This window comes from Elaeis guineensis, chromosome 5 (assembly GCF_000442705.2).
Source record: "Elaeis guineensis isolate ETL-2024a chromosome 5, EG11, whole genome shotgun sequence".
NCBI classification, from domain to species: domain Eukaryota; kingdom Viridiplantae; phylum Streptophyta; class Magnoliopsida; order Arecales; family Arecaceae; genus Elaeis; species Elaeis guineensis.
The window spans coordinates 15,088,100-15,107,883 of NC_025997.2; the positions used below are offsets into that span (position 1 = coordinate 15,088,100).

The window sequence follows — 19,784 nt, forward strand, 5'->3', positions numbered from 1 at the left end:
CGAGTGATCTACCGTTCCATCAACATAATCTTAGGCTACAGATACTGCTGAGTAGTCATTAAACGAAATAAGCAAGATAAAATAAAATACTGTTGAATCAGCAAATTAGAATGAATTAAATAAAATATATACTTGCTCTCTGATACCTCAACCAGAACGAAGAGTACTTCAAATTGCTTTAATTCTGAATAACCATTTATTCATGAAGCCACATTGGTCGCCAGACCTTGGCTGGATTGATGTCTGTTGTCCTGAGGAAAATGACAAAATTTCTCACTTGCAAATAGATCAAAAAATTTGTTAATCTGAATCTGATTAGTTCATTAATTAGTCAAAATTCCAGATCGGAACCTAAGCATTTCAGATGATTTTGGAAATACAATCTTAATTGAGTCATAGCTCAGACAAAAACTTAATTGAGAAATTAGCAAATAGTTTCTTTATTTAAAAAAATAAACAAGAGAGCATATCACTCTTACTCCTCTATTTTTTTTTCCTATTTTGTTTACTTGATGCGTTCATCTCTTCTGACACCAATAAATTAAACCATTCAAAATTACTCGATATTCAAATTTGAGTTTTGATTGTGGGTGTTTTGCAGACTAAAATTTCCATCTCAGTATGATAACATTTTTCTTATTAAATTTCTCTCACAACAACCCATTGTATGTAATATAGTTTTTTTTAATTTGTATTAATTTAAGTTTAAAATTGCATCGGTACATGTCTGATTGCATCTATTTTGACAATTGCTTAAATCTGGTTTGCTTCATTTTATTTTTGAATTAAAAAATTCCGTAGAATATTATAGAAGGCTGCAGGTTGGGTATTATTTCATGAAATCCAGAAGGCTTCAAATTTTTTTGGTTTCTTTAATCTTCATCTTCTATTCAAGAGAAAGAATGTCCTTCTATCAAAAAAAAAAAGAAAATCCAAAAAATCTACTGAATATTAATTCTTAACTTTTAATTTGATTGTCATTTAGCAATTACGATCCAACCGTTTTTCTTTTGAATTTAATTCTGAGTTTTTTTGGTATATAATTCTGCGTGTTTTGGACACACTTACGTTTTATTTATCACGCGCTAATGATTCATTGGCTTTCAAAAAATAGAGATTGGGAATAAAATTGTCAACAGGAACTAACTGTTAAACGGTGGTCAAAATAAAGGCCAGAAGTTAGCTGAACGGTTAGGAGATGTAATAGTAAATAAGTGGAAAAGAGAGAATTATGAACGATCTCTTTGGTGGGGAATAGAACGGCACTACGAGCCAGGCATCACTCTGGCTCTCTGACAACAATAGCGAAAGGATATAATAACTCGATAACATTTAATTTGACAGTCATAACTTTAGATGGCTTTGAATGTTAAGATAGCTAGGCTGTTTCGCATTAGTGTCAAGATTCTGTAGGGCATGCTGACTCTTCTTGCTGGATGTCATCTAGCATGCCTCAAGATTCGTATACAATTGCTTATGATTTGAACTAATTAGTTTTAATAATGCATGATATGCAACAAGCAAAAAGATGCTCCTTGTGAAGCCAACCACATTGGTACTCTCAATACCCCATGAAGAAGTCAAAATAAAAGAGCATTCTATGTGTACATATAATTTTATCTAGATTTGAAGGTCCAAATTGGTTGGGTGAGCAATGTCGTTTGGTATTGGATACCATTGGCTTTGATTCCATTGTACTCAACCCAAGCTTTGTTGAACCTTTTACCCTTTTATTTTTTTTTTTTCCTTATTTCCTTAAAATACTTACATTGTCACTCAAAACTTGGCCTGATAAGTGGACCAATAAGCTATTTACTCTTTGGAGTTTGAGGAATGTGGCACCGCACAAGAATGGATCTGCAACAATAAAACAATCAAGGAATTATTGGGATGTGGCCTATGGATCTTTGGATGCTTAAGTTGGACAGACTTCCGAAAGAAAATAAGAAAGATCAAAAAAAAAAGAAGCTCGATAGTATAGTGTAGAAATTTTTTTGCTCATAACTTAGATCCCTTGTGCCTAATATATATAGAGTTGAGGATGCAAATCTACATGATTGAGGTCAAGAATTGTGGACAAGCAATTGAGCTCTTTTCATATTGTAAATCGGGATGGTGAGGATATTGCTTTTGGATGCCGCTATGATTTGAGTGATTTTTTTTATATGCTATCTAGCTACGATATGTATCTTTAGATGGATTGAAATTATGCTAAGTTATAATTTTTGCTGATGGTTCAAAGATTTGATTGGCCATTAATTTCACTGGATACATGTTATGCTAAGTATCTTCAGACGAGATTTTTGGAACGATAAATTCGAGTTATGTCAAATTTTGTAGAAGCATGGATATGTGCGCATGCAAAACCTTTATAAAGCTAAACTGGGATATGAACACTATAAGTAGATTTCCAGCTCCGAACTACTCACCATCCCACTTTCCCTTTGTTATCGATGGCCTGATCTACCAGAGAACCGACTATGGAATTTAGAGGCTAATAGAAGGTCGTACTCGTATCTATACCTCAACTTGCAATCCCTCCACGCATTACTCAAAAGTAACCACGAAATGACCAAACTTTCCTTCCAGACCTTACCATTCTCTCTAAATCAAAGAACAATATGCCCACTCAGGAAGGCCCATTACAGCTCTGCCAAGCCCAAGTCCACCACCCCATCAACCCTCTCACCGGTTGCCGCCACCAACCTCATCAAGTCCCTCTGCGCGCAAGGGTCGCCCACGCTGGCCCGCCGGATGTTCGACGAAATGCCCGACCGAGACGTCGTCGCGTGGACGGCCATGATCTCGGGCTACGCATCCAACGGCCGCCACGAGGACGCGTGGCAGACCTTCCGCCGGATGACGGCCAACGGCGTGGGCCCCAACGCGTATACCGTGTCCAGCATTTTAACGGCGTGCAGGGGCCTGGGATGGCGCCGCGGCGGGGCGGCGGTTCACGCCGTAGCGGTGCGTCTGGGCGTGGACCGGGGAACGTACGTGGAGAATGCGCTGCTCGACGTCTACGCATCATGCGGAAAAGGCGGCGGTGATGGCGACGGAATGGGCGAGGCATGGAAGGTGTTCGAGGGGTTGGCAGAGAGGACGGCGGTCTCGTGGACTACAATGATCGCTGGATGCACCCACAGAGGAGACGGGTGCACCGGTGTTCTGGTGTTCCGCCGAATGGTCCAGGTGAAGAGTTATTATGACGATATGGGCGAGTTAAAATTTTGACATCAAGCGCTTCATAACAAGGCTTAAACATTATTTGATTCAGTCTTTCTCCTCTTAGAATATGTAACTCTTGGAAAATGTCAAAACATCACCCACCAGATCACCATTCAGTTCACCGGTCAGATATAGAAATTGATGATTGGCTGAGCAGTAGACTTCCGATGTGCACTGTCATATCGTCGACTACCATGTCAGCCTAGTGAAGTGAGTGGTGATCTGACGGGTGATCAATGGCGGTGCTCTTAATTATTTATTTCATGCCTCTTGATGAGTTCTTTATTATTGGCAAACTTCAGAAGAATCAAGGGTGTTTGGTTGAAGAAAGTTAAGCTTTGGAATGAGACTGAAAATTAGTATCTTCCAAAAAAAAAAAAAAAACATTGGAAACTAGTGACCCATTCTAGCCATTTAGTTAGGGGAAGTACCATTTATATTCCTATCTCAGAAGGAAATGGAAATGTCCCAATCCCCCAAAACTCAATCCCGACTCTTTTCTAATATTCTAATCCCATTTCGATTTCAGTGCCAATTCCCAACTCAAATCGGAAGCAAATGCATCCTAAATATATAAATCACTTGAACAAATTTCTTATCCTACTCTAAGCTCATCATGAACCCAATTAAAACAAAGTAAACAATGAACATAAGCACCTAGAGTTTAACTATTAAGATTCAAATGGATTCTGTCACTCAACGTTTACTGGAATTTTTTATTTTTTACTTTTAAAATCACTACTTAGAGTTGCTAGTGTTGACAAGATGCTAAAGTTCAGTCTAACATGAAATTTCCTACTGAAACCAGGAGGGTGGGGAGGTGCATCCATTCACTTGTTCTATTGCAATTCGGGCTTGTGCTTCAATTGGCAGCCTAACACTCGGGAGGCAACTTCATGTCATGGTAGAGAAGTCTGGTCATGGCTTCAATCTTCCCGTTGCCAATTCTTTGGTGGACATGTACTGCAGATGCATGAGCCTTGGAGAAGCTAGGAGGTACTTCAATGAAATGCCACAAAGGGACTTGATCACCTGGAATGCAATGATTGCCGGGCTGGAGCGATACAATTCACAGGAAGCCCTGCAACTATTTCTCGAGATAGGTTCAGAAGATCTGCAACCAAATTGCTTTACTTTTACTACCATTCTATCATCTTGCACAAATCTGGCAGTTCTACATTGTGGGCAGCAAGTCCATGGAGCTATAGTTAGAAGAGGATTCAGTGGGAACCTCCAAATAGCTAATGCCCTTGTAGATATGTATGCGAAGTGTGGAAGCATAACTGACTCAAGAAAGATTTTCACCGAGATAATCAGAAGGATTTGATCTCCTGGACTTCTATGATGATAGGATATGGAATAAATGGATATGGGAAGGAGGCAATGGAACTTTTCGATGAGATGATTAATTTAGGAATCCAACCAGACCATGTAGTGTTTATGGTTGTTATAAGTGCTTGCAGCCATGCTGGATTACTAGATGAAGGCTTGAAATACTTTGATATGATGCATACTGAATACAATATTCGTCCAAATAGCGAGGTTTATGGGTGCATTATCGATCTTCTAGGCCGAGCAGGAAGGCTTGTGGAGGCTTATGAGTTGATAAAAGAAATGCCTTTTGAAGCTGATGAATCAATTTGGGGTGCTTTGCTCGGGGCCAGCAGGATGCACAATAATGTGGATTTGGGTAGGTTGGCTGCTCGGAAGATAATGGATTTGAAGCCAAAGGAAGCAAAGACTTATGTCTTACTCTCAAACATATATGCTGCTGGAAGTGAATGGGGCGAGTTTGCAGAGACTAGGAGGTTACTGAGAGGGATGGGGAGTAAGGAGGCAGGAATGAGTTGGATTGAAGTGAGGAATAAGGTATGTAGCTTTGTTGCTGGTGATAGAAGCAATCCGTATGTTGATCTGGTTTATGAGATATTAGAAATGCTGGTTCAGCACATGACTGAAGTTGAATGTGACTACAATTCAGATGGGTTGCTGCATGATTTGGAAGAACTGACATGACAATGTGAACAATGGCATATTGTCACCAAGAGAAGGACTGTGTGATTTCACAAAAACAACACTTTTATGAATTGGCAAAAAGAAAGCTGCTGATCATGAGATTTTCATGTAATAGAGAGGATACTTAGATGCTACTGATGAAAAAGAGTGATGGAGAATTATTCATTCTTTCTGCAGTTCATTCTTTCAAGCGCATTGTCGGGCTTGATAACATGAAAACATGTTAAATTTGTTTATCTATTCTTTAACATGCTGTATTTTCTTTTGATTAATAGGAGATAATTATTATTATTATGTCAAGCATACAAATGTGCACAATGATCTGCTGTATGATACCATTTAACAATGTTTATGTTTACTCATGTTAAAGATATGATGTAAATCTACTCCCTCTACCTGCCACTTTCTGATGATTGTTGAGATGTATCATTATCGGTTTAATCTGATGAGGTGTTTAGCTGAGATAATGATTCTCATGCACCACACAGCCCAAGTAAGAAGAACATCTGAAGTAAAACTGAATGTTCCAAGAGGACCGATCCATTTAACAAGTCTGCTAAATTACAGAACTCTGTAGCAATTCCATGCATAATTTCAGCTACATTCAGGCTTAAGCTTAATTTAATGTTTTTCTGTCCAATGCAAAACTTAGTGATCGATATTATATAAATTTCGCCAAGATTAGAGATTTACAGCTCATGAATTCTGCAATTATTTCTCCTCTTATCCAATTAATAGCCTAGCGATTTTGAATCCCCTTGCTCTGATACAGTTGACTCTCACACCAACTACATCATCCCAACGCCTATTCAATGCATACATTTCAGACAGCAGTAGATATCCACATGTATGATAAGGTGCCATCTTCATAATTTATGCTGCCAATGGTTCTCCCAACCCTTTATAGCCATGTCTACCCAAAAAAAAAAAAAAAACTCTTTATGGCCATGAGTCCTGCATGAGGCCTCCTCTGCCCTCCCTATCGACCATAAAGATCAACCTTGCACCCATAATGCTTCATATTTGGCAAGATAACCTAGGCAACGTGGCCATGCACGGATAGGCCGCTAACCAAGTCCCCTAGCTCGGCACAGCACCAAGTACGCTAACTATTGTCGCATTACGGGGATCAACACCCACACTCCGCATCTCCCGGGACAACTTAAGCACCTTCCCACTATGTGGATGAGTGAAGTGCTAGAGATGGTGGTGGTGTGTAGCCAATGCTTGTTAAGATGGGCATGTAGTTCCGTAAGCCCATCCCATGAGAGCCTTTAAGACCAAGTTGTAACGGTAAGAATTGATCCGATTTGGAGAAGAGAAGATTAGTGAGTTGGAGGTCTGTGGGACTCAGGGAGGCAGTAGAGAACTTAAGCAAATGGCTTGCGGCAATGACGTTGTGGAACAAGCCATAGGTGAATCGATGACATGGGCATGGATTGGGTCGAACTGGCACAGGTTTGGGCAGGCCTCCAGTGTGGATAGGATGGGGTGGCTGAGAGTTAGAGGTGGTGTAGATATATCTGAAGGGATAGGAGGTGGTCTTTTGGGGGTCAGGTGGAATTTTGAAGGGGTGTGGAGTAGATCACGGAGTGATATATGTTGTTGACTTAGAAGAGGGGGCTTGTATCTTGTTATGATCATATATTAGAAACCAATATGGAGAAAGAAGCAACTCAAGCCTTCCGTCATGTAAATATAAGGAGTGGTTGATGTAGGTCTGGGAGAAACAAACTATAATGAGGTAGTCAATCAGTAACGTATTCCCCAAGTCTGAGTCGACTCTGTTGATTCCTACTCAGTTAAGTTTGGTTCTGAACTCAAGCTCAAAGTGGACATGGGGTAGTCACCACACAAGATATGCTCAAGGAGAACAACAGCCTCTCGTTTATCTTCTTTCCCCTGTAATTAGTTAGATATTTTGGACTTCCTGAATAACAGCCAAAGAGCTCAGGCCAGCTCTTGTATTTTTTTGGCTCAAGATCTTGAGATGCCCGAGGTTTTGAGAGAAGAGAAGAATGCAATCCTTTGGAGCCTTGACCTCCCATCGTACTTTCCCACTCCGTTGCTTTCACCATTTCAAGTCCTGCTCTCTCCACAATACCCTGTGCAGTCTGAGGAAGGTGGACAAGAAGGGCCTTAAAGACACCTGGCCCTCCATTTCTATCTCATTGTTCGCATCAGGTTTCATCTTGGGTCCTCTTATTGATGGACTCCATTCAAGGGTGAAGCTTGTAATTACCAAAATGGAGCAATTGATATAGGCCCTCTGCATACCAACATCTGGGTAAGAAATTCTTCTGTACTATTCTACCATTAATTCTCCTCTATTCACTTATTCATCTAGTTGACTAGGTTCCTCCTTTGCTTGGAGCCTTTTACTGCACTGTTGGCCTGTTGCAACTCTTTCTGGATGAGAGGTTCCCTTCCAGATCAAAGGCTGCAGTGGGGAGCCTGGAGAGAACTGCACTTTCTCTGATGTATGTGTTTAGTTTTTTTTTTTTTTCTTTTTTTGCCCTCTTCTAGGAGTTTTTGAAGAACCAAAACATTGAGCATGGTCTATTCAATTAACTGTTCTTTGATGATCAGAATACTTGTGGTATTCATTGAATTGAGTGCTGAAATGTACAAAGGTGGAGTACCCAGCAACATCGAAGCCTATGTTTTGTTTGCCCTGGCAGAGTTTATATGGTTATTCCTGGATGGCACTTGGCAAGGTTTTGCTTCGGCTTGCTTTGTTGGTCTTGCATGCCCTCTTGCTGAGGTCCCATTAATCAAGTGAGGCCTACATTTCTAACAACATGCTCAAATCCCATTTGTTTTTCCCTTTTCTCTCAATAAAAGACTGCTGCAGATCATGTTGGTACTGACTGGTGTTTCTAAATCTTTGGATTTTAATAGGTTGTTTCATCTCTGGAATTACCCCAGCGCTGACATCCAACTATTCGGAGAGGTAAGCAATCTTGTAATCAGTAACAGATGCCAAGTTTCTGGAAGACTGGTCTTACAATTGATTTGCACAAGGACTGAAATAAGGGATTTCCACTACTTGCAGGGGTTAATCAGTTGGACTGCCACATGTTATTTTATATACGTGCCATTCTTGATTAATTTGTCAAGGTGGTTGAAAGTAGTAGCTGATACTCTTGTAACAGAGAACAAGTAGTCCAATATTAAGTGAAAAATAATGCGTTGTTGCAAGTATGGAGGACTGTAGGATGTGCTGGATTTTTGAGGTTTGATGTAAGCTCTGTTTCAATCCTGCAAGGTTTAGATAGCTCCAGTTCTTTTAGATGGAAATGGAAGTAGTCGGGGACTACCACGTCATTATAATAGACTTGGAAAGAGAAAATTTCCTCTGGTTGCTTTTCCTCGAGGAAGAGGACATCAACCCCATAGACTAGCTGTCATTGTGAATGAAGTGCTAATTATCATTTGTTAATCTCAGAGTTTGAGCTCAAAGGCAACTAATCAGAGATGGGAGAAATGGAAAAATAGGAGGGGGGCGAGAGAGAGAGGCAAAGCAGCAGCTGCTGATCAGGAGTAGTGATGGAGCATTGGTAGAACTCACAAAGGAGGGTTCGGTCTCGTTGGAAATTTGGCATGGAGGATGGAAGAGCTCATCGAGAATCCATGATCTCGACTATTCCTTTGGAATCCATATGGTGAGATCTCTAATAATTTTTAGTTCTATCTTAACACGGTATGGTGAATGATAATTGAGTTATAAACAAGAATGTTTGAAATAAATGTAAAGCTATATGTCCTCTGCTTTTTGAAAGTAATTTTATATCGTTGATATAAAATATCTTACGATTTTTAATTAATTAAATGATAAATCTAACCTTACAATTTAAATATTATTTTTTTATTCGTATATGACATCTTGCTTTCTCGCATGTTACTTCATTTTTTTCGCCAATCAAAATCAATGAAGAGCATAAGTTATTGTTTACAAATGAAAAAAAATATATCAGTAAAAAAAAAAAAAAAAAAATCATATACCTTTTCAGGTATTCAGTATTAAAATGCTTGCTGAATAAACTCTGCTTTTCAATTTTTTTGATATAAACATTACCATAAAATAATATAAAAAAAAATATGCCGTTGGTTTTCAAAGAAAGTATGTGTATCATGGGCAGCGGTTGGTTTGATCCAGTATTTTGTCTCTCTTTAAACACTTATTTCACCTCTTTCTATATTCTTTTAGTTACCCATTCATCCAAATGCATCAAAATGCTTAGTCGACACATGAACTGAAGAAGAAGCCCAATTGTTTTTGGTGACCATAAACGGACAACCTCATTTGTAAATGATTTCCCCTGGTATCTTAGTGCATATTAAAGCAAATCAAATTATAAAACTGTTTTACATAAATTTCTAAATTAAATATGTCATGTTGAATTTTTAATTTGTGACATAACAATGAAGAAATTGGTGGTTTATTTTTTTTAACACATTAAAATAATAAGGATGCATTTCTATGTACTAAAATAACCTAATATTTTATGACTGTTTAAGCACTTTGAGTAGATATTTCATATGAGTGGCCATTTGGTTATGCATCAAATATCGATGAAATTTTTGCAATTACGGAATTAGGAATTTTATTCTTATAAAATTTCTGAAGTTCTTCATGCCAATAGGGAAATTCCTACTTTCTTGATTTTCATATTTATATCCTTACTTTTCCTTTTAGTTTCCAAACAATTAGAAAAATCTAATTCTCAAATTCAAATAAAATCTGAATCAAGGAAAAGATAAATTCATGAACTTAAACCAAAGACCTTCAAATGTAGCATAGATAATATCTTAGATAATAACCTTTGAGTTGAATTTGGTAAATTTATTGTGAGCCATCTTTCTTGTGACTCAGTCAGATGATAATTTAAACTACAGCAAGCTAGCTATACTTTGCCATCTTAATAGTCTGAATAGACTTACCAAGCACCCAATGTGCTTGATTATGGCTTTTCTAGGAGGTCATGTAAAATGTGCAAACAACAATAACAAGCTTGGACCACACCTTTTTCCTTTTAAAAGTTTATTTTTGAACATCTTTTTGCTTCAAATATCAGAATTCATGAGTATCCGGACGGTTCTAACTAGCTGAACTGGTACAATTCTCATCCTTAACATTATTATGTGCCACTTTCATCCATCCTTTTTTTTTTCCTTAAAAATGGAACGGTAGGTAATTAGCTTCCAGAATTTTAACAGCTGATTATAATACAAGACCACATATCCTTCAAATGTGGGAGGGCAAGATGGTGCCACATATCCTTCAAATGTGGGAGGGCAAGATGGTGCAGGGGGAGGATATGTAATTTGGGACTACACACCTTATATGCTTTTTTATATTCCCACTAGAATAATTATTTCAACACCGCATGCGGTGTAGAAAAAATGCACCACCGCATCTGATTGGGCCACGTAGTCATCATTTTTCAACGTGTATTTAATGCCTGCAGTTCCATTTTTTCGTTTAAAATTTTGAATGACGAAAGTATCCCTCATTTTTTGAAAAAACTATGATATCCTGTGACCATATTATGACATCCTGCAGTCAAATTATGACTTTCTATTCATAATTTGACTGCAAGATGTCATAAGAAAAGAAGGGATATTTTCGTCATTTAAAAATTTCATAAATTTTCAATGACGAAATATCCTACCTTCTTCACGACTTTTAAAAAGAATTATGATTTTCTGTGTTAGGAAGTTATAATTTGACCGCAGGATGTCATAATATGATCACAAAATGTCATAATTTTTTCAGAATATATGGAGCATTTTTGTCATTCAAAATTTTAAATGAAAAAGCAGAACTGCAGTCACTAAATGCGCATTGAAAAGCGGTGGCTACGTACTCCAATATGATTGGATGGTGCACTCCACATTAATTTTATTGCACCGCATGTGGTGCACAAAGACTTTCTCATTCCCACTATGTTCCACATGCAAAATTAGTAGTGGCATGCCAAGCAGTTCAGAAAGCAATCAATTTAGTTCATTTAAATGGCATTATTCTTGAAAGAGATTCAGCTACAGTAGCCTCCTGGATAAATAACAGCATAGATTGTTTACATCAAAAGAAATCTCAAATCAATTCTATTGATTGCTCCATTTTTTTTCACACAAGCATGTGGTTTCGAGAAGGAAGTCAGGTAGCTGACTATCTTGCATTGCTTCTCTTCCCCAGCAGATCACGTGCATTTGAAGTCCTTCCAACTCAGGGTGCATACTTTTGAAGCTCCCTTTTTTAAAGTCTCAATAAAGCCTTTGCTGCTAGATAGATAGACAGATATGTAATCAAGGAGCAGAAATTACATATAATAAAGAAACAATGATGGAGAGTGAATGAGGTCAATTTGAATAGGAAAGAGGGACATATAATTTCTTATCTAATCGAATGAAGAGAATTTGCTTTAGCACCTGTTACATAATAAGGTTTGTACTTTGTACATGCAAACAGGTTAACTTTTCCATTATGAACAAATCAAGGGTAAAGGGACAGCCAAAATTTGTCAGCTCATCAAGGCTTCCCAGGTTATCCTCTTTTCTAGTTCTCCCTGGAAGCAGAGCAAACAAGGCTTCACATCTTTCTTTTGTTCGCTAGCACAGAAAATGGTCACGTGCCCATTTATCATCATATCATTCACACATTCCCGGTTACTTATCCATGAAACAATATCATGTTCAACAACTAGGTTTTGAGAGAAATTTAGCAGAAGTTAGTGCATCTTCAGAGAGCCAACGATTCAACTTCAATTATTACCGGGCTAGTTGTTACAGTAGTTTAGCAACCTCTGAATGTCAACATAGAAAATAGCCGCCCCAGAATGACCACAAAACAAATTGGAATTCTCTCTTTTCCCTTCCATGAGTTGTCCAACCAATTTTGACAAGCCTTAGTTCTTCTTTACACCATGTTATACACTTCAATAACTGCTTGCTACACTGTAGGACACTCCTTTCGGTACATTCTGCTGCAAATATTTAGCAAAATTCCCTGCATTATTTAGAGAAAAAATTTCTTCTCATTGGATCAAATTTTTCTAACTGGAGTTGTTGAAAGCCAGACAATGTTGTGCTGTAAAGCATCTCTCCGATGCTCTTTGTGAGCATCAATAGGCCATGAGCATCCGAAGAAAATGCACCACATCATTTCTCCTTGAGCATCTCAAATTTGGGAAGGCATCCCACTTTTTGAGTCTCAGAATACACGGTGAGATTTGGTGGCACTGAAAAGGTGAAACTCAGGAGCACTGTGAACTTTCAAGCAGTTATGCAACTCTGACAGCAGTTGCTCAAAGAACAGTAACCCCTGCTCCAGCAGTCAATTTACTGCGCACATTGCCATTCTGGATAACTTAATCCTGTCCTACCAAAAAAAATGGAAGACTTTCTTTCATTTTTACCATGAATGGACTGAATATATCATTGATTTTCTCTCTTGCATGATTAGCATGCTTGTCTTGAAGACCAATTTGTTGCCTCCTCAAATATGCATCTCAAATAATTACATACTACCAATAATCTGAGCATGAGCATACACCTTGTTTGAAGTGGTGAAAGCGTTGGCGATCCCTCACCACAATCTCACGTCGAAAAGTTCTGGATACGATCTTAGCTGCAGCATGACAATCATTGCAGATCCTTAAATTTTTCATTATCCTAATTGGGATTGATGGACATGTGCTGATAAGCCCAAAGGCAATGGCAAGCTTCTCGCTATGCCTATAAAGAGTAGTTTCCTTCTCTTCTTCTTCAATGTCAAAGGCCACGTCTGTAGTGTCTGGTTGATATCCTTCCTTCTTCAATCTCCTAGCCATCTCATCAAGCATCTCATCAATCTCCTTTATTTGTGGGTGAGATCTATCGCCTGCTAAGAATTCATGAACAACACCATTGGATTCTATCATGCTGCAGCCTGGTGTTTTTATGACCCTTCGTTGCTTCATCATGCCCCTGAGCTCCATGACATTGTCCCACCTCCCTCTGGAAGCATATATATTAGATAAGAGAACATGGAAACCATCATGCTGAGGTTCGAGTTCAATAAGCTTTTTTCCAACTCTCTCTCCTATCTCAGTGTCACCATGCTTCTTGCAAGCACCAAGCAAAGCACCCCAAGTGGCTACATCAGGAGACATAGGCATGGTCTCGATCAGCTCCTCAGCCTCAGTAAGCAAGCCTGCACGGCCAAGGAGATCAACCATGCATCCATAGTGCTTAATATTGGGTATTATTTTGTAAATTTGTTGCATTGATTTAAAATACCTCCGCCCCTCATGTACTAAGCCTGCATGCCGGCAAGCTCCCAAAAGTCCAACAAAAGTAATTTCATTTGGCACCACTCCACACCTTTCCATTTCTGAGAATTTCTCCAGAGATTCTTTAACAAGCCCATTCATAGCAAGCCCCAATATAACTGCATTCCAAGTAGAAGTGCCCCTTTTCTCCATCTCATTGAAAACCTCCAATGCAGTTTCCAGACATCCACATTTCATATACATGTCTATAAGAGTTGTCCCAATAAACACATTAATCCTAAATCCATTCTTCTTTATATATGCATGAACCCATTTTCCTTGCTCAAGAGCAGATAAACGAGCACAAGCTGAAATGATGCTCACCAAAGTAGTCTCATCTGGCCTAATTGCTCTAACTTGCATCTCATTGAAAAGTTCCAGTGTCTCCGAGAATTGATCATGTTGAGCATAACCTGAAATCATAGTGCTCCAGGAGACCACATCCTTCTGAGGCATTGCATCAAAGAATCCCCTAGCCTCCTCCACAAGCCCACACTTCAAATAGCCAGATATCATAGAATTCCAAGATATTTGGTCCAAGTAATCACCCAACTCAAACAATCGTCGCGCTGCATTAATATTTTCACAGCTTGAATACATGTGAATCAAAGCATTCTGAACATTAACATAAGAGTCAAGCCCAATTTTAACAATCAGCCCATGAATCACTTCTCCTTCTTTAACTGCCTCTGACTGTGAACAAGCTGATAGAACAGTCACTATCACAACCTCATCCACCAAAATTTCATAGCTATTCATTTCAGCAAACATCTTCAATGCCTGAGTAAACATCCCATTCTGCTCATAACTAGAAATCATAGCAGTCCATGTGACAACGTCTCTTGCATCCATTCCATCGAACAACTTACGAGCATCATCCACCCTATTACATTTACCATACAAAGCAATCATAGAATTCGCAGCAATTGTGTTCTGCTCTGGCATCTGATTAAATATTTGAACCGCTTCCTCAACATCACCAGCCTGGACATATGCTGCAAGAATCGAGTTCCAAGAAACAGAATCCAAGATGAGACTTTTATCAAACACGAGTCGAGAATCACACAAATTCCCACAGACCGAGTACATGTTGATCAATGTGTTTAACACGTAGATATCTGAATCAAAACCAAATTTTGAAACATGGCAATGGATCTGCTTTCCCTCAAATTCCGATAATCGGATAGCCGAAGCTTGGATTAGAATCGGGTGAGTATAATTATCAGGTATTGAATCGCTCCTCAGCATCAACTTGTACAATTGGAGGCAGTCTTGGGGCGAATTCCTCTGCACGTAGGCTCTCATAAGGGCGTTCCAGATGAACCCATTGGGGTTCTCAATCTGGTGGAGAAGCCTGCGAGAGTAGTCGAGATCGAAGAAGGGGGAGTTGGTGGAGAAACGAAGGAAACGGCTGGCGGCGAAGGTGTCCTTGATGAAGCCGGTGATGGTCATTTGGGCATGGATTTGGAGGAATTCTCTGGGATTCCGGCATTTTTGAAGGTGGGATTCAAGGATGGAGAGATTGATGGTGGGTTTAATGCCAGGGTTTCGATTTAGGGAGGGTTTGAGAGCCGAGTAGAGATGGATTCTCCCCAAAGTCATAGATAGAAAGAGAGCAAGGACGAACGAGGGACAGTGGGGAGGAGAAAGCGGGAAGGGACTTTAAACTCCGTACTAAAACTGATCAAATGTCGGGAATTTGGGTTTAAGTTCGAGACGAACTTAATTAATATCGCATTGATTTAAGGATTAATTATGCAGAAAATTCTAAATCATGTGAAGTTTCCAATTTTATCATCAAGCTCAATTTAATACAACCGCATGATTCGGCTTATAAATTCATTTAGGTCGGACATTGACAATAGATTTTCTCTAATTATTTTGACGAAATTATCATATAATATCATTTTTTACATCATCTCTTCCGTCACAATTTCATCGCAACAGCCAAAAATTTATAGGCAGAATCTGATTAAATAAATTTAAAAATTAAATAATTTTATCATACTAAGTTGAAGTTCAAAAAAAAATTTAAAATTTTTTTAATTATAATTAATTTTTGATTCAATTCAGCATGTCTATTTAATTTGATTTATTCGAACCGAATCCAGCAATAATCTGCAAATTCTGAAGATGTTACATATTTACAAATAGCCCCTCATCAAGTTTGAATATTATAGTAAAACAAAGTTGGCAAAGTCGGCGGCAACAAGATTATTGGCTTTAGATGGAAAATTATACATTTATACAAAACCCCTCATCTAATGTCAATATTGCAACCCAACTTAGGTTGGGAAAGTCATTAGTTTGATTGCCAACGAAATATTATATATTTACACATAACTCCTTATAACATATAAATATTATAATTAAACTTTGTCAACTTACGATAACAAAAACATATATCGACACGTAACCCTCTTAAAATGTAAATATTAGAAATAAACTAAAGTCCACAAAGCCGGCATGCCATTCGCCACCCACGTTACGCATTTACAAAAGAGTATAACAACGTAGGCAAAGTTTGCTGTCCGTCCAAAAATATATATTTTATTTACAGATAGACACTCATACAATATAACTATTATGAGCTACCTCAACAACAGAAAATAAGAAGCTCAGACGGCGGTCAGTCAGAAGTGTGCAAAGAATCAACCGTACTGCAAATCCAACCCGAACCGGTCTGTTTGGATTACGGGTTTTTTTTTTATTTTTTTTATAATAGTTTAATTTGGTGTTGGTCTGAGAAAGTCCTGTACCAAAAAAGTTCATCACAGTTCCAGTTCAAATTTTTAGACACTGGATTCAAACCAGTCCGACCCAACTTAGATATGCACATGTATACATATATTATAATTTTTAAAATTTTTTTTATATATGAAGTAGAAATTTTATATTTGAATATTGTCCAATCTATTTAGTCAAGTCTGTTAGACATCAATCCGGTATAAAATAGAATTTTGGTGTTTAGAGTTGGTCCAATCCATTTAGCCCAACTACTGGAATGTCAATTTGATCGGATGAACCAAATCGAATCGAATTTTTTTGGACCGGTTCTTAGTATATTTTGTATGTGGCCAGTTCGGTTTCAATTCCTGTTTGTAATGCTTGAGTGAGGGTTGGCGGTAAGGCAGCCTATCCTTAACAGTAATTACTGCCGGTGCAAGCTGCAGGCTTTAGCATTAATCGTTATTTAATATTTAATTCCTTCAACATTTTGGTGTATTTAATGCAAATTTCTGAATCTACCACCAAGCATTTATTTAGTCCTAAAGGTCCAGGAACCAACAACATCGGGGGACCATTGGGCCTTTTAAGGAACAGAGAGGAAGCCTGGCCAACTGAAAAATTTGTTAGATTACTGGCATCAATATACAATGATTTTAATAACTAAGCCAACTGGCACAGTGGGTGACCTTTGTTCCTATTTCTCCAAAAAAACTTGTCCAGAGAAATATAGTAGTAAAAAATAATGGTTCTCTTAGCTTTGTCTGGAGAAAGACAGTAACAGATAAATATCTTAGCACAGAAAAATATAGCAATAGATAAGAGCGGAGGCATGTCAAATAAAAGTTGGGTTCAATATTCCCTGCAATAGGTGTATTATTAAGCCAGGCATGATTGAGCCTTGGTCCAATCAAACTTCGTTTGGAATTAATTTTGAGCTTGAACTTTATTTTTCTTTTACTTGTACCATTATTTGGAGCTTAATTTTGAGTCAAGGGGAACATCAACCTAATTAATTAGCTAAATAATTATAATTCTACATGAGACCAGTTCATGCTTGAATTAAGCTCAATTTGAGCTCGAACGGAAACTTGATTCTTGATTTCAAGCTTGGTTTAAGCCTGAATTAACTTGCGATAGATTCAAAGAACAAAAGAAAGGAAAAACCATTTAAAACTTGAACGTAATGGTCCTTTATATAACAGACACAATATATGATATATAATAGAATATGTATAATATAAATATTTTAAAATCTTATGTGATTGAGTCAGATTGGACCAAGTTAATTTTTCTCTCGGCTGAAATTAATTTTGAATATGTTCTGCTAGTTCGAGGTTGGTTTTGTTTAGCTCTCCTGGTGCTGAGCTGAAGCCATTAGGTCCATTCGGCAGCCCAATGCCAGAAAGGGCTTGTCAATGCATTTCGTCACCAAGTCCACGGTCACTCGTTTGGTAAGAAAGCCTGATGCGTGGATCTGACAACCAGGACTTGACCAAAGAAATGCTTGATAACCAATTGGCGAATCGGTACTACTAATTTCAATATACATTTATACACATACACACACATAAAGTTTCGCAATTAGCAGATAAGACATGTCTCCATTGTCCCAATTAACAGACAATGAAAAAGCTCAACAACTCGTCTGATAATCTTGTGATCTCAATCATAAAGATCCTTAATTCATCTCTATGAATACCAGAAACAAGGGACCTTCACATATGACGAAAAAACTCCCACATACAATATTTCTTTCTCTTTCAAATTTTCTGTTTTCTTCTAAAATTCTAACTTAAGCATCAAACAGTTTTCGCTCCGATGAACCTCTAACTATTTTCTATAGTTGCCGATCCATCCCAACATCGTGCTATTTTCCTGCATCTCTACCCAATAGAGCAACCTATCCTTCTACCCTATCAAGTCAGGTCTTGAGCCGCAGCAAATGAATCTTCCATATATTCTCTTTATGTATTTGATGAAATATAGAAGAATGTATATCAAGGATTCCTTTTTTTGTTTAGTATAGAAAGAATGAAGAGATGGATGAATGATATTTGTTTTAGAGCTGTCAATAGATCGGATCCAGATCCAAAACCCATAGATATTTATCCGACGGATCCGGATCTGGTATTAATATTGGATCCGTTTACCCGGATCCGAATCTGAATTCGGATCCGATAAACCATCATGTAAACGGATAGAATTTAGATATTTAATACCCAGACCCGATAGATCCGAAACCCGAATTATATATATATATATTATAATTGTTTGTTATTATATTTTTGGATGTTTTAATTGAAGTTTTACTTGTTGAATTTAAATAATTTTTATATTTTTATTTGTATGATCATATGATTGTATAATTTTTAGATTTTTTTAAGTTATTATATAATTTTTAGATTTTTTTTAGACTTTAAATATGAGTTTCAGATCTCGAAACTGGGTCCGGATATTCGGGACCCATTAGGATCCAGATGTGGTACTTCAAAGCTAGACCCGTCGGATATTCGGGTCTGGATCCGATACCAGTAACCAAGATCGGATCCAAGTCTGAATATCCAGGTTTAGATCCGAATCCGACCCGTTGACAGATCTAATTTATTTAATATTTTTATAAACTATTCTTTCGTACTAAAAAATTGGAACAAGATATAAACTTATAATCTTTATAATTTATTATTTATATAAAAAATATTTAAATACTTAATTTTAATTTATTTAATTAAATAAATAATTTCATAAATTAATTATATATGAATTAATTTATTATATATTTATTATATAAATAATTAATTAATTTATAATTTAATTTAAATAGTTCAATAATGAGGTGGGCTATGGCCTGATAAAGAGTGAAAAAGTATTAGAATTTTGTCAAAAAAAATTAATGAAATATAATTTTATCTTTGTCAATATAAAAATTCATCTTTTATATGCTCTACTCATCTTTATATCCTTCTAAATTGAGCAATATATATTAGTGTACAATAATGAATAAGCAATCTCTCCTTCTCACCCATGCTTTTTAAAATAATTTTAGTCCCATGGTAGATGGGGGCATCCATCCTTTCTCCCATGACTTCAACCAAACATCAGATAAGGGAGAGGCAGGTGACCACCAATTGGTAAGGACCGTAAGGTGGTTGCGGGTCAACCAACCTTCATTAATGGCATTATCAATTGGAACATTAAAGGCTATTGAAGAGAAAGTGCTACCTTAATATGAGCAGTTTGGTTTGCTTATTTGACTTTTTGTACTAAACACGGAAATAGAGCAATCCAATATACAAATGGGACGTGTGCTTAATTAGTATTGCAAGATTTTTTTTTTTTTTTATAGCTTAATTGTTTGATAAAGAGTGATCCCAGACCGGATGCAATCCTTAGAAAGATGCACCTGAGACGAGTTGGGTCAAGTTCGCCAGCCCAATTCAGCATCAAGTTGTTTCTAAACCAAGTAATAACCTGGCATAGTAATCTGAGTTTACCCAA

General features: G+C 37.5%; 2 protein-coding genes and 1 non-coding gene across 3 annotated transcripts; 2 read left to right on the forward strand and 1 right to left on the reverse strand.

The window, feature by feature from the left end:
• The first annotated feature begins 2,233 nt into the window (after positions 1–2,233).
• Positions 2,234–5,535, forward strand: LOC105044976 (putative pentatricopeptide repeat-containing protein At1g56570). The gene is given in 3 exon segments (XM_010923099.4): positions 2,234–3,192; positions 4,037–4,535; positions 4,538–5,535. Coding segments are annotated over 3 exon segments (1,830 nt in total). The 5' UTR covers positions 2,234–2,568; the 3' UTR covers positions 5,245–5,535.
• Positions 5,536–7,165: 1,630 nt separating this feature from the next.
• LOC105044977 (uncharacterized) lies at positions 7,166–8,521 on the forward strand. Its single transcript, XR_012141399.1, has 5 exons — positions 7,166–7,531; positions 7,600–7,724; positions 7,834–8,022; positions 8,146–8,197; positions 8,300–8,521. It is a non-coding gene; the product is annotated as an uncharacterized protein (transcript).
• Positions 8,522–11,436: 2,915 nt separating this feature from the next.
• On the reverse strand, positions 11,437–15,177 carry LOC105045112 (pentatricopeptide repeat-containing protein At3g62890-like). Its single transcript, XM_010923270.4, has one exon. It carries the CDS (start codon positions 15,159–15,161, stop codon positions 12,774–12,776), a length of 2,388 nt encoding a protein of 795 aa, XP_010921572.2. The 5' UTR covers positions 15,162–15,177; the 3' UTR covers positions 11,437–12,773.
• Positions 15,178–19,784: the final 4,607 nt, after the last annotated feature.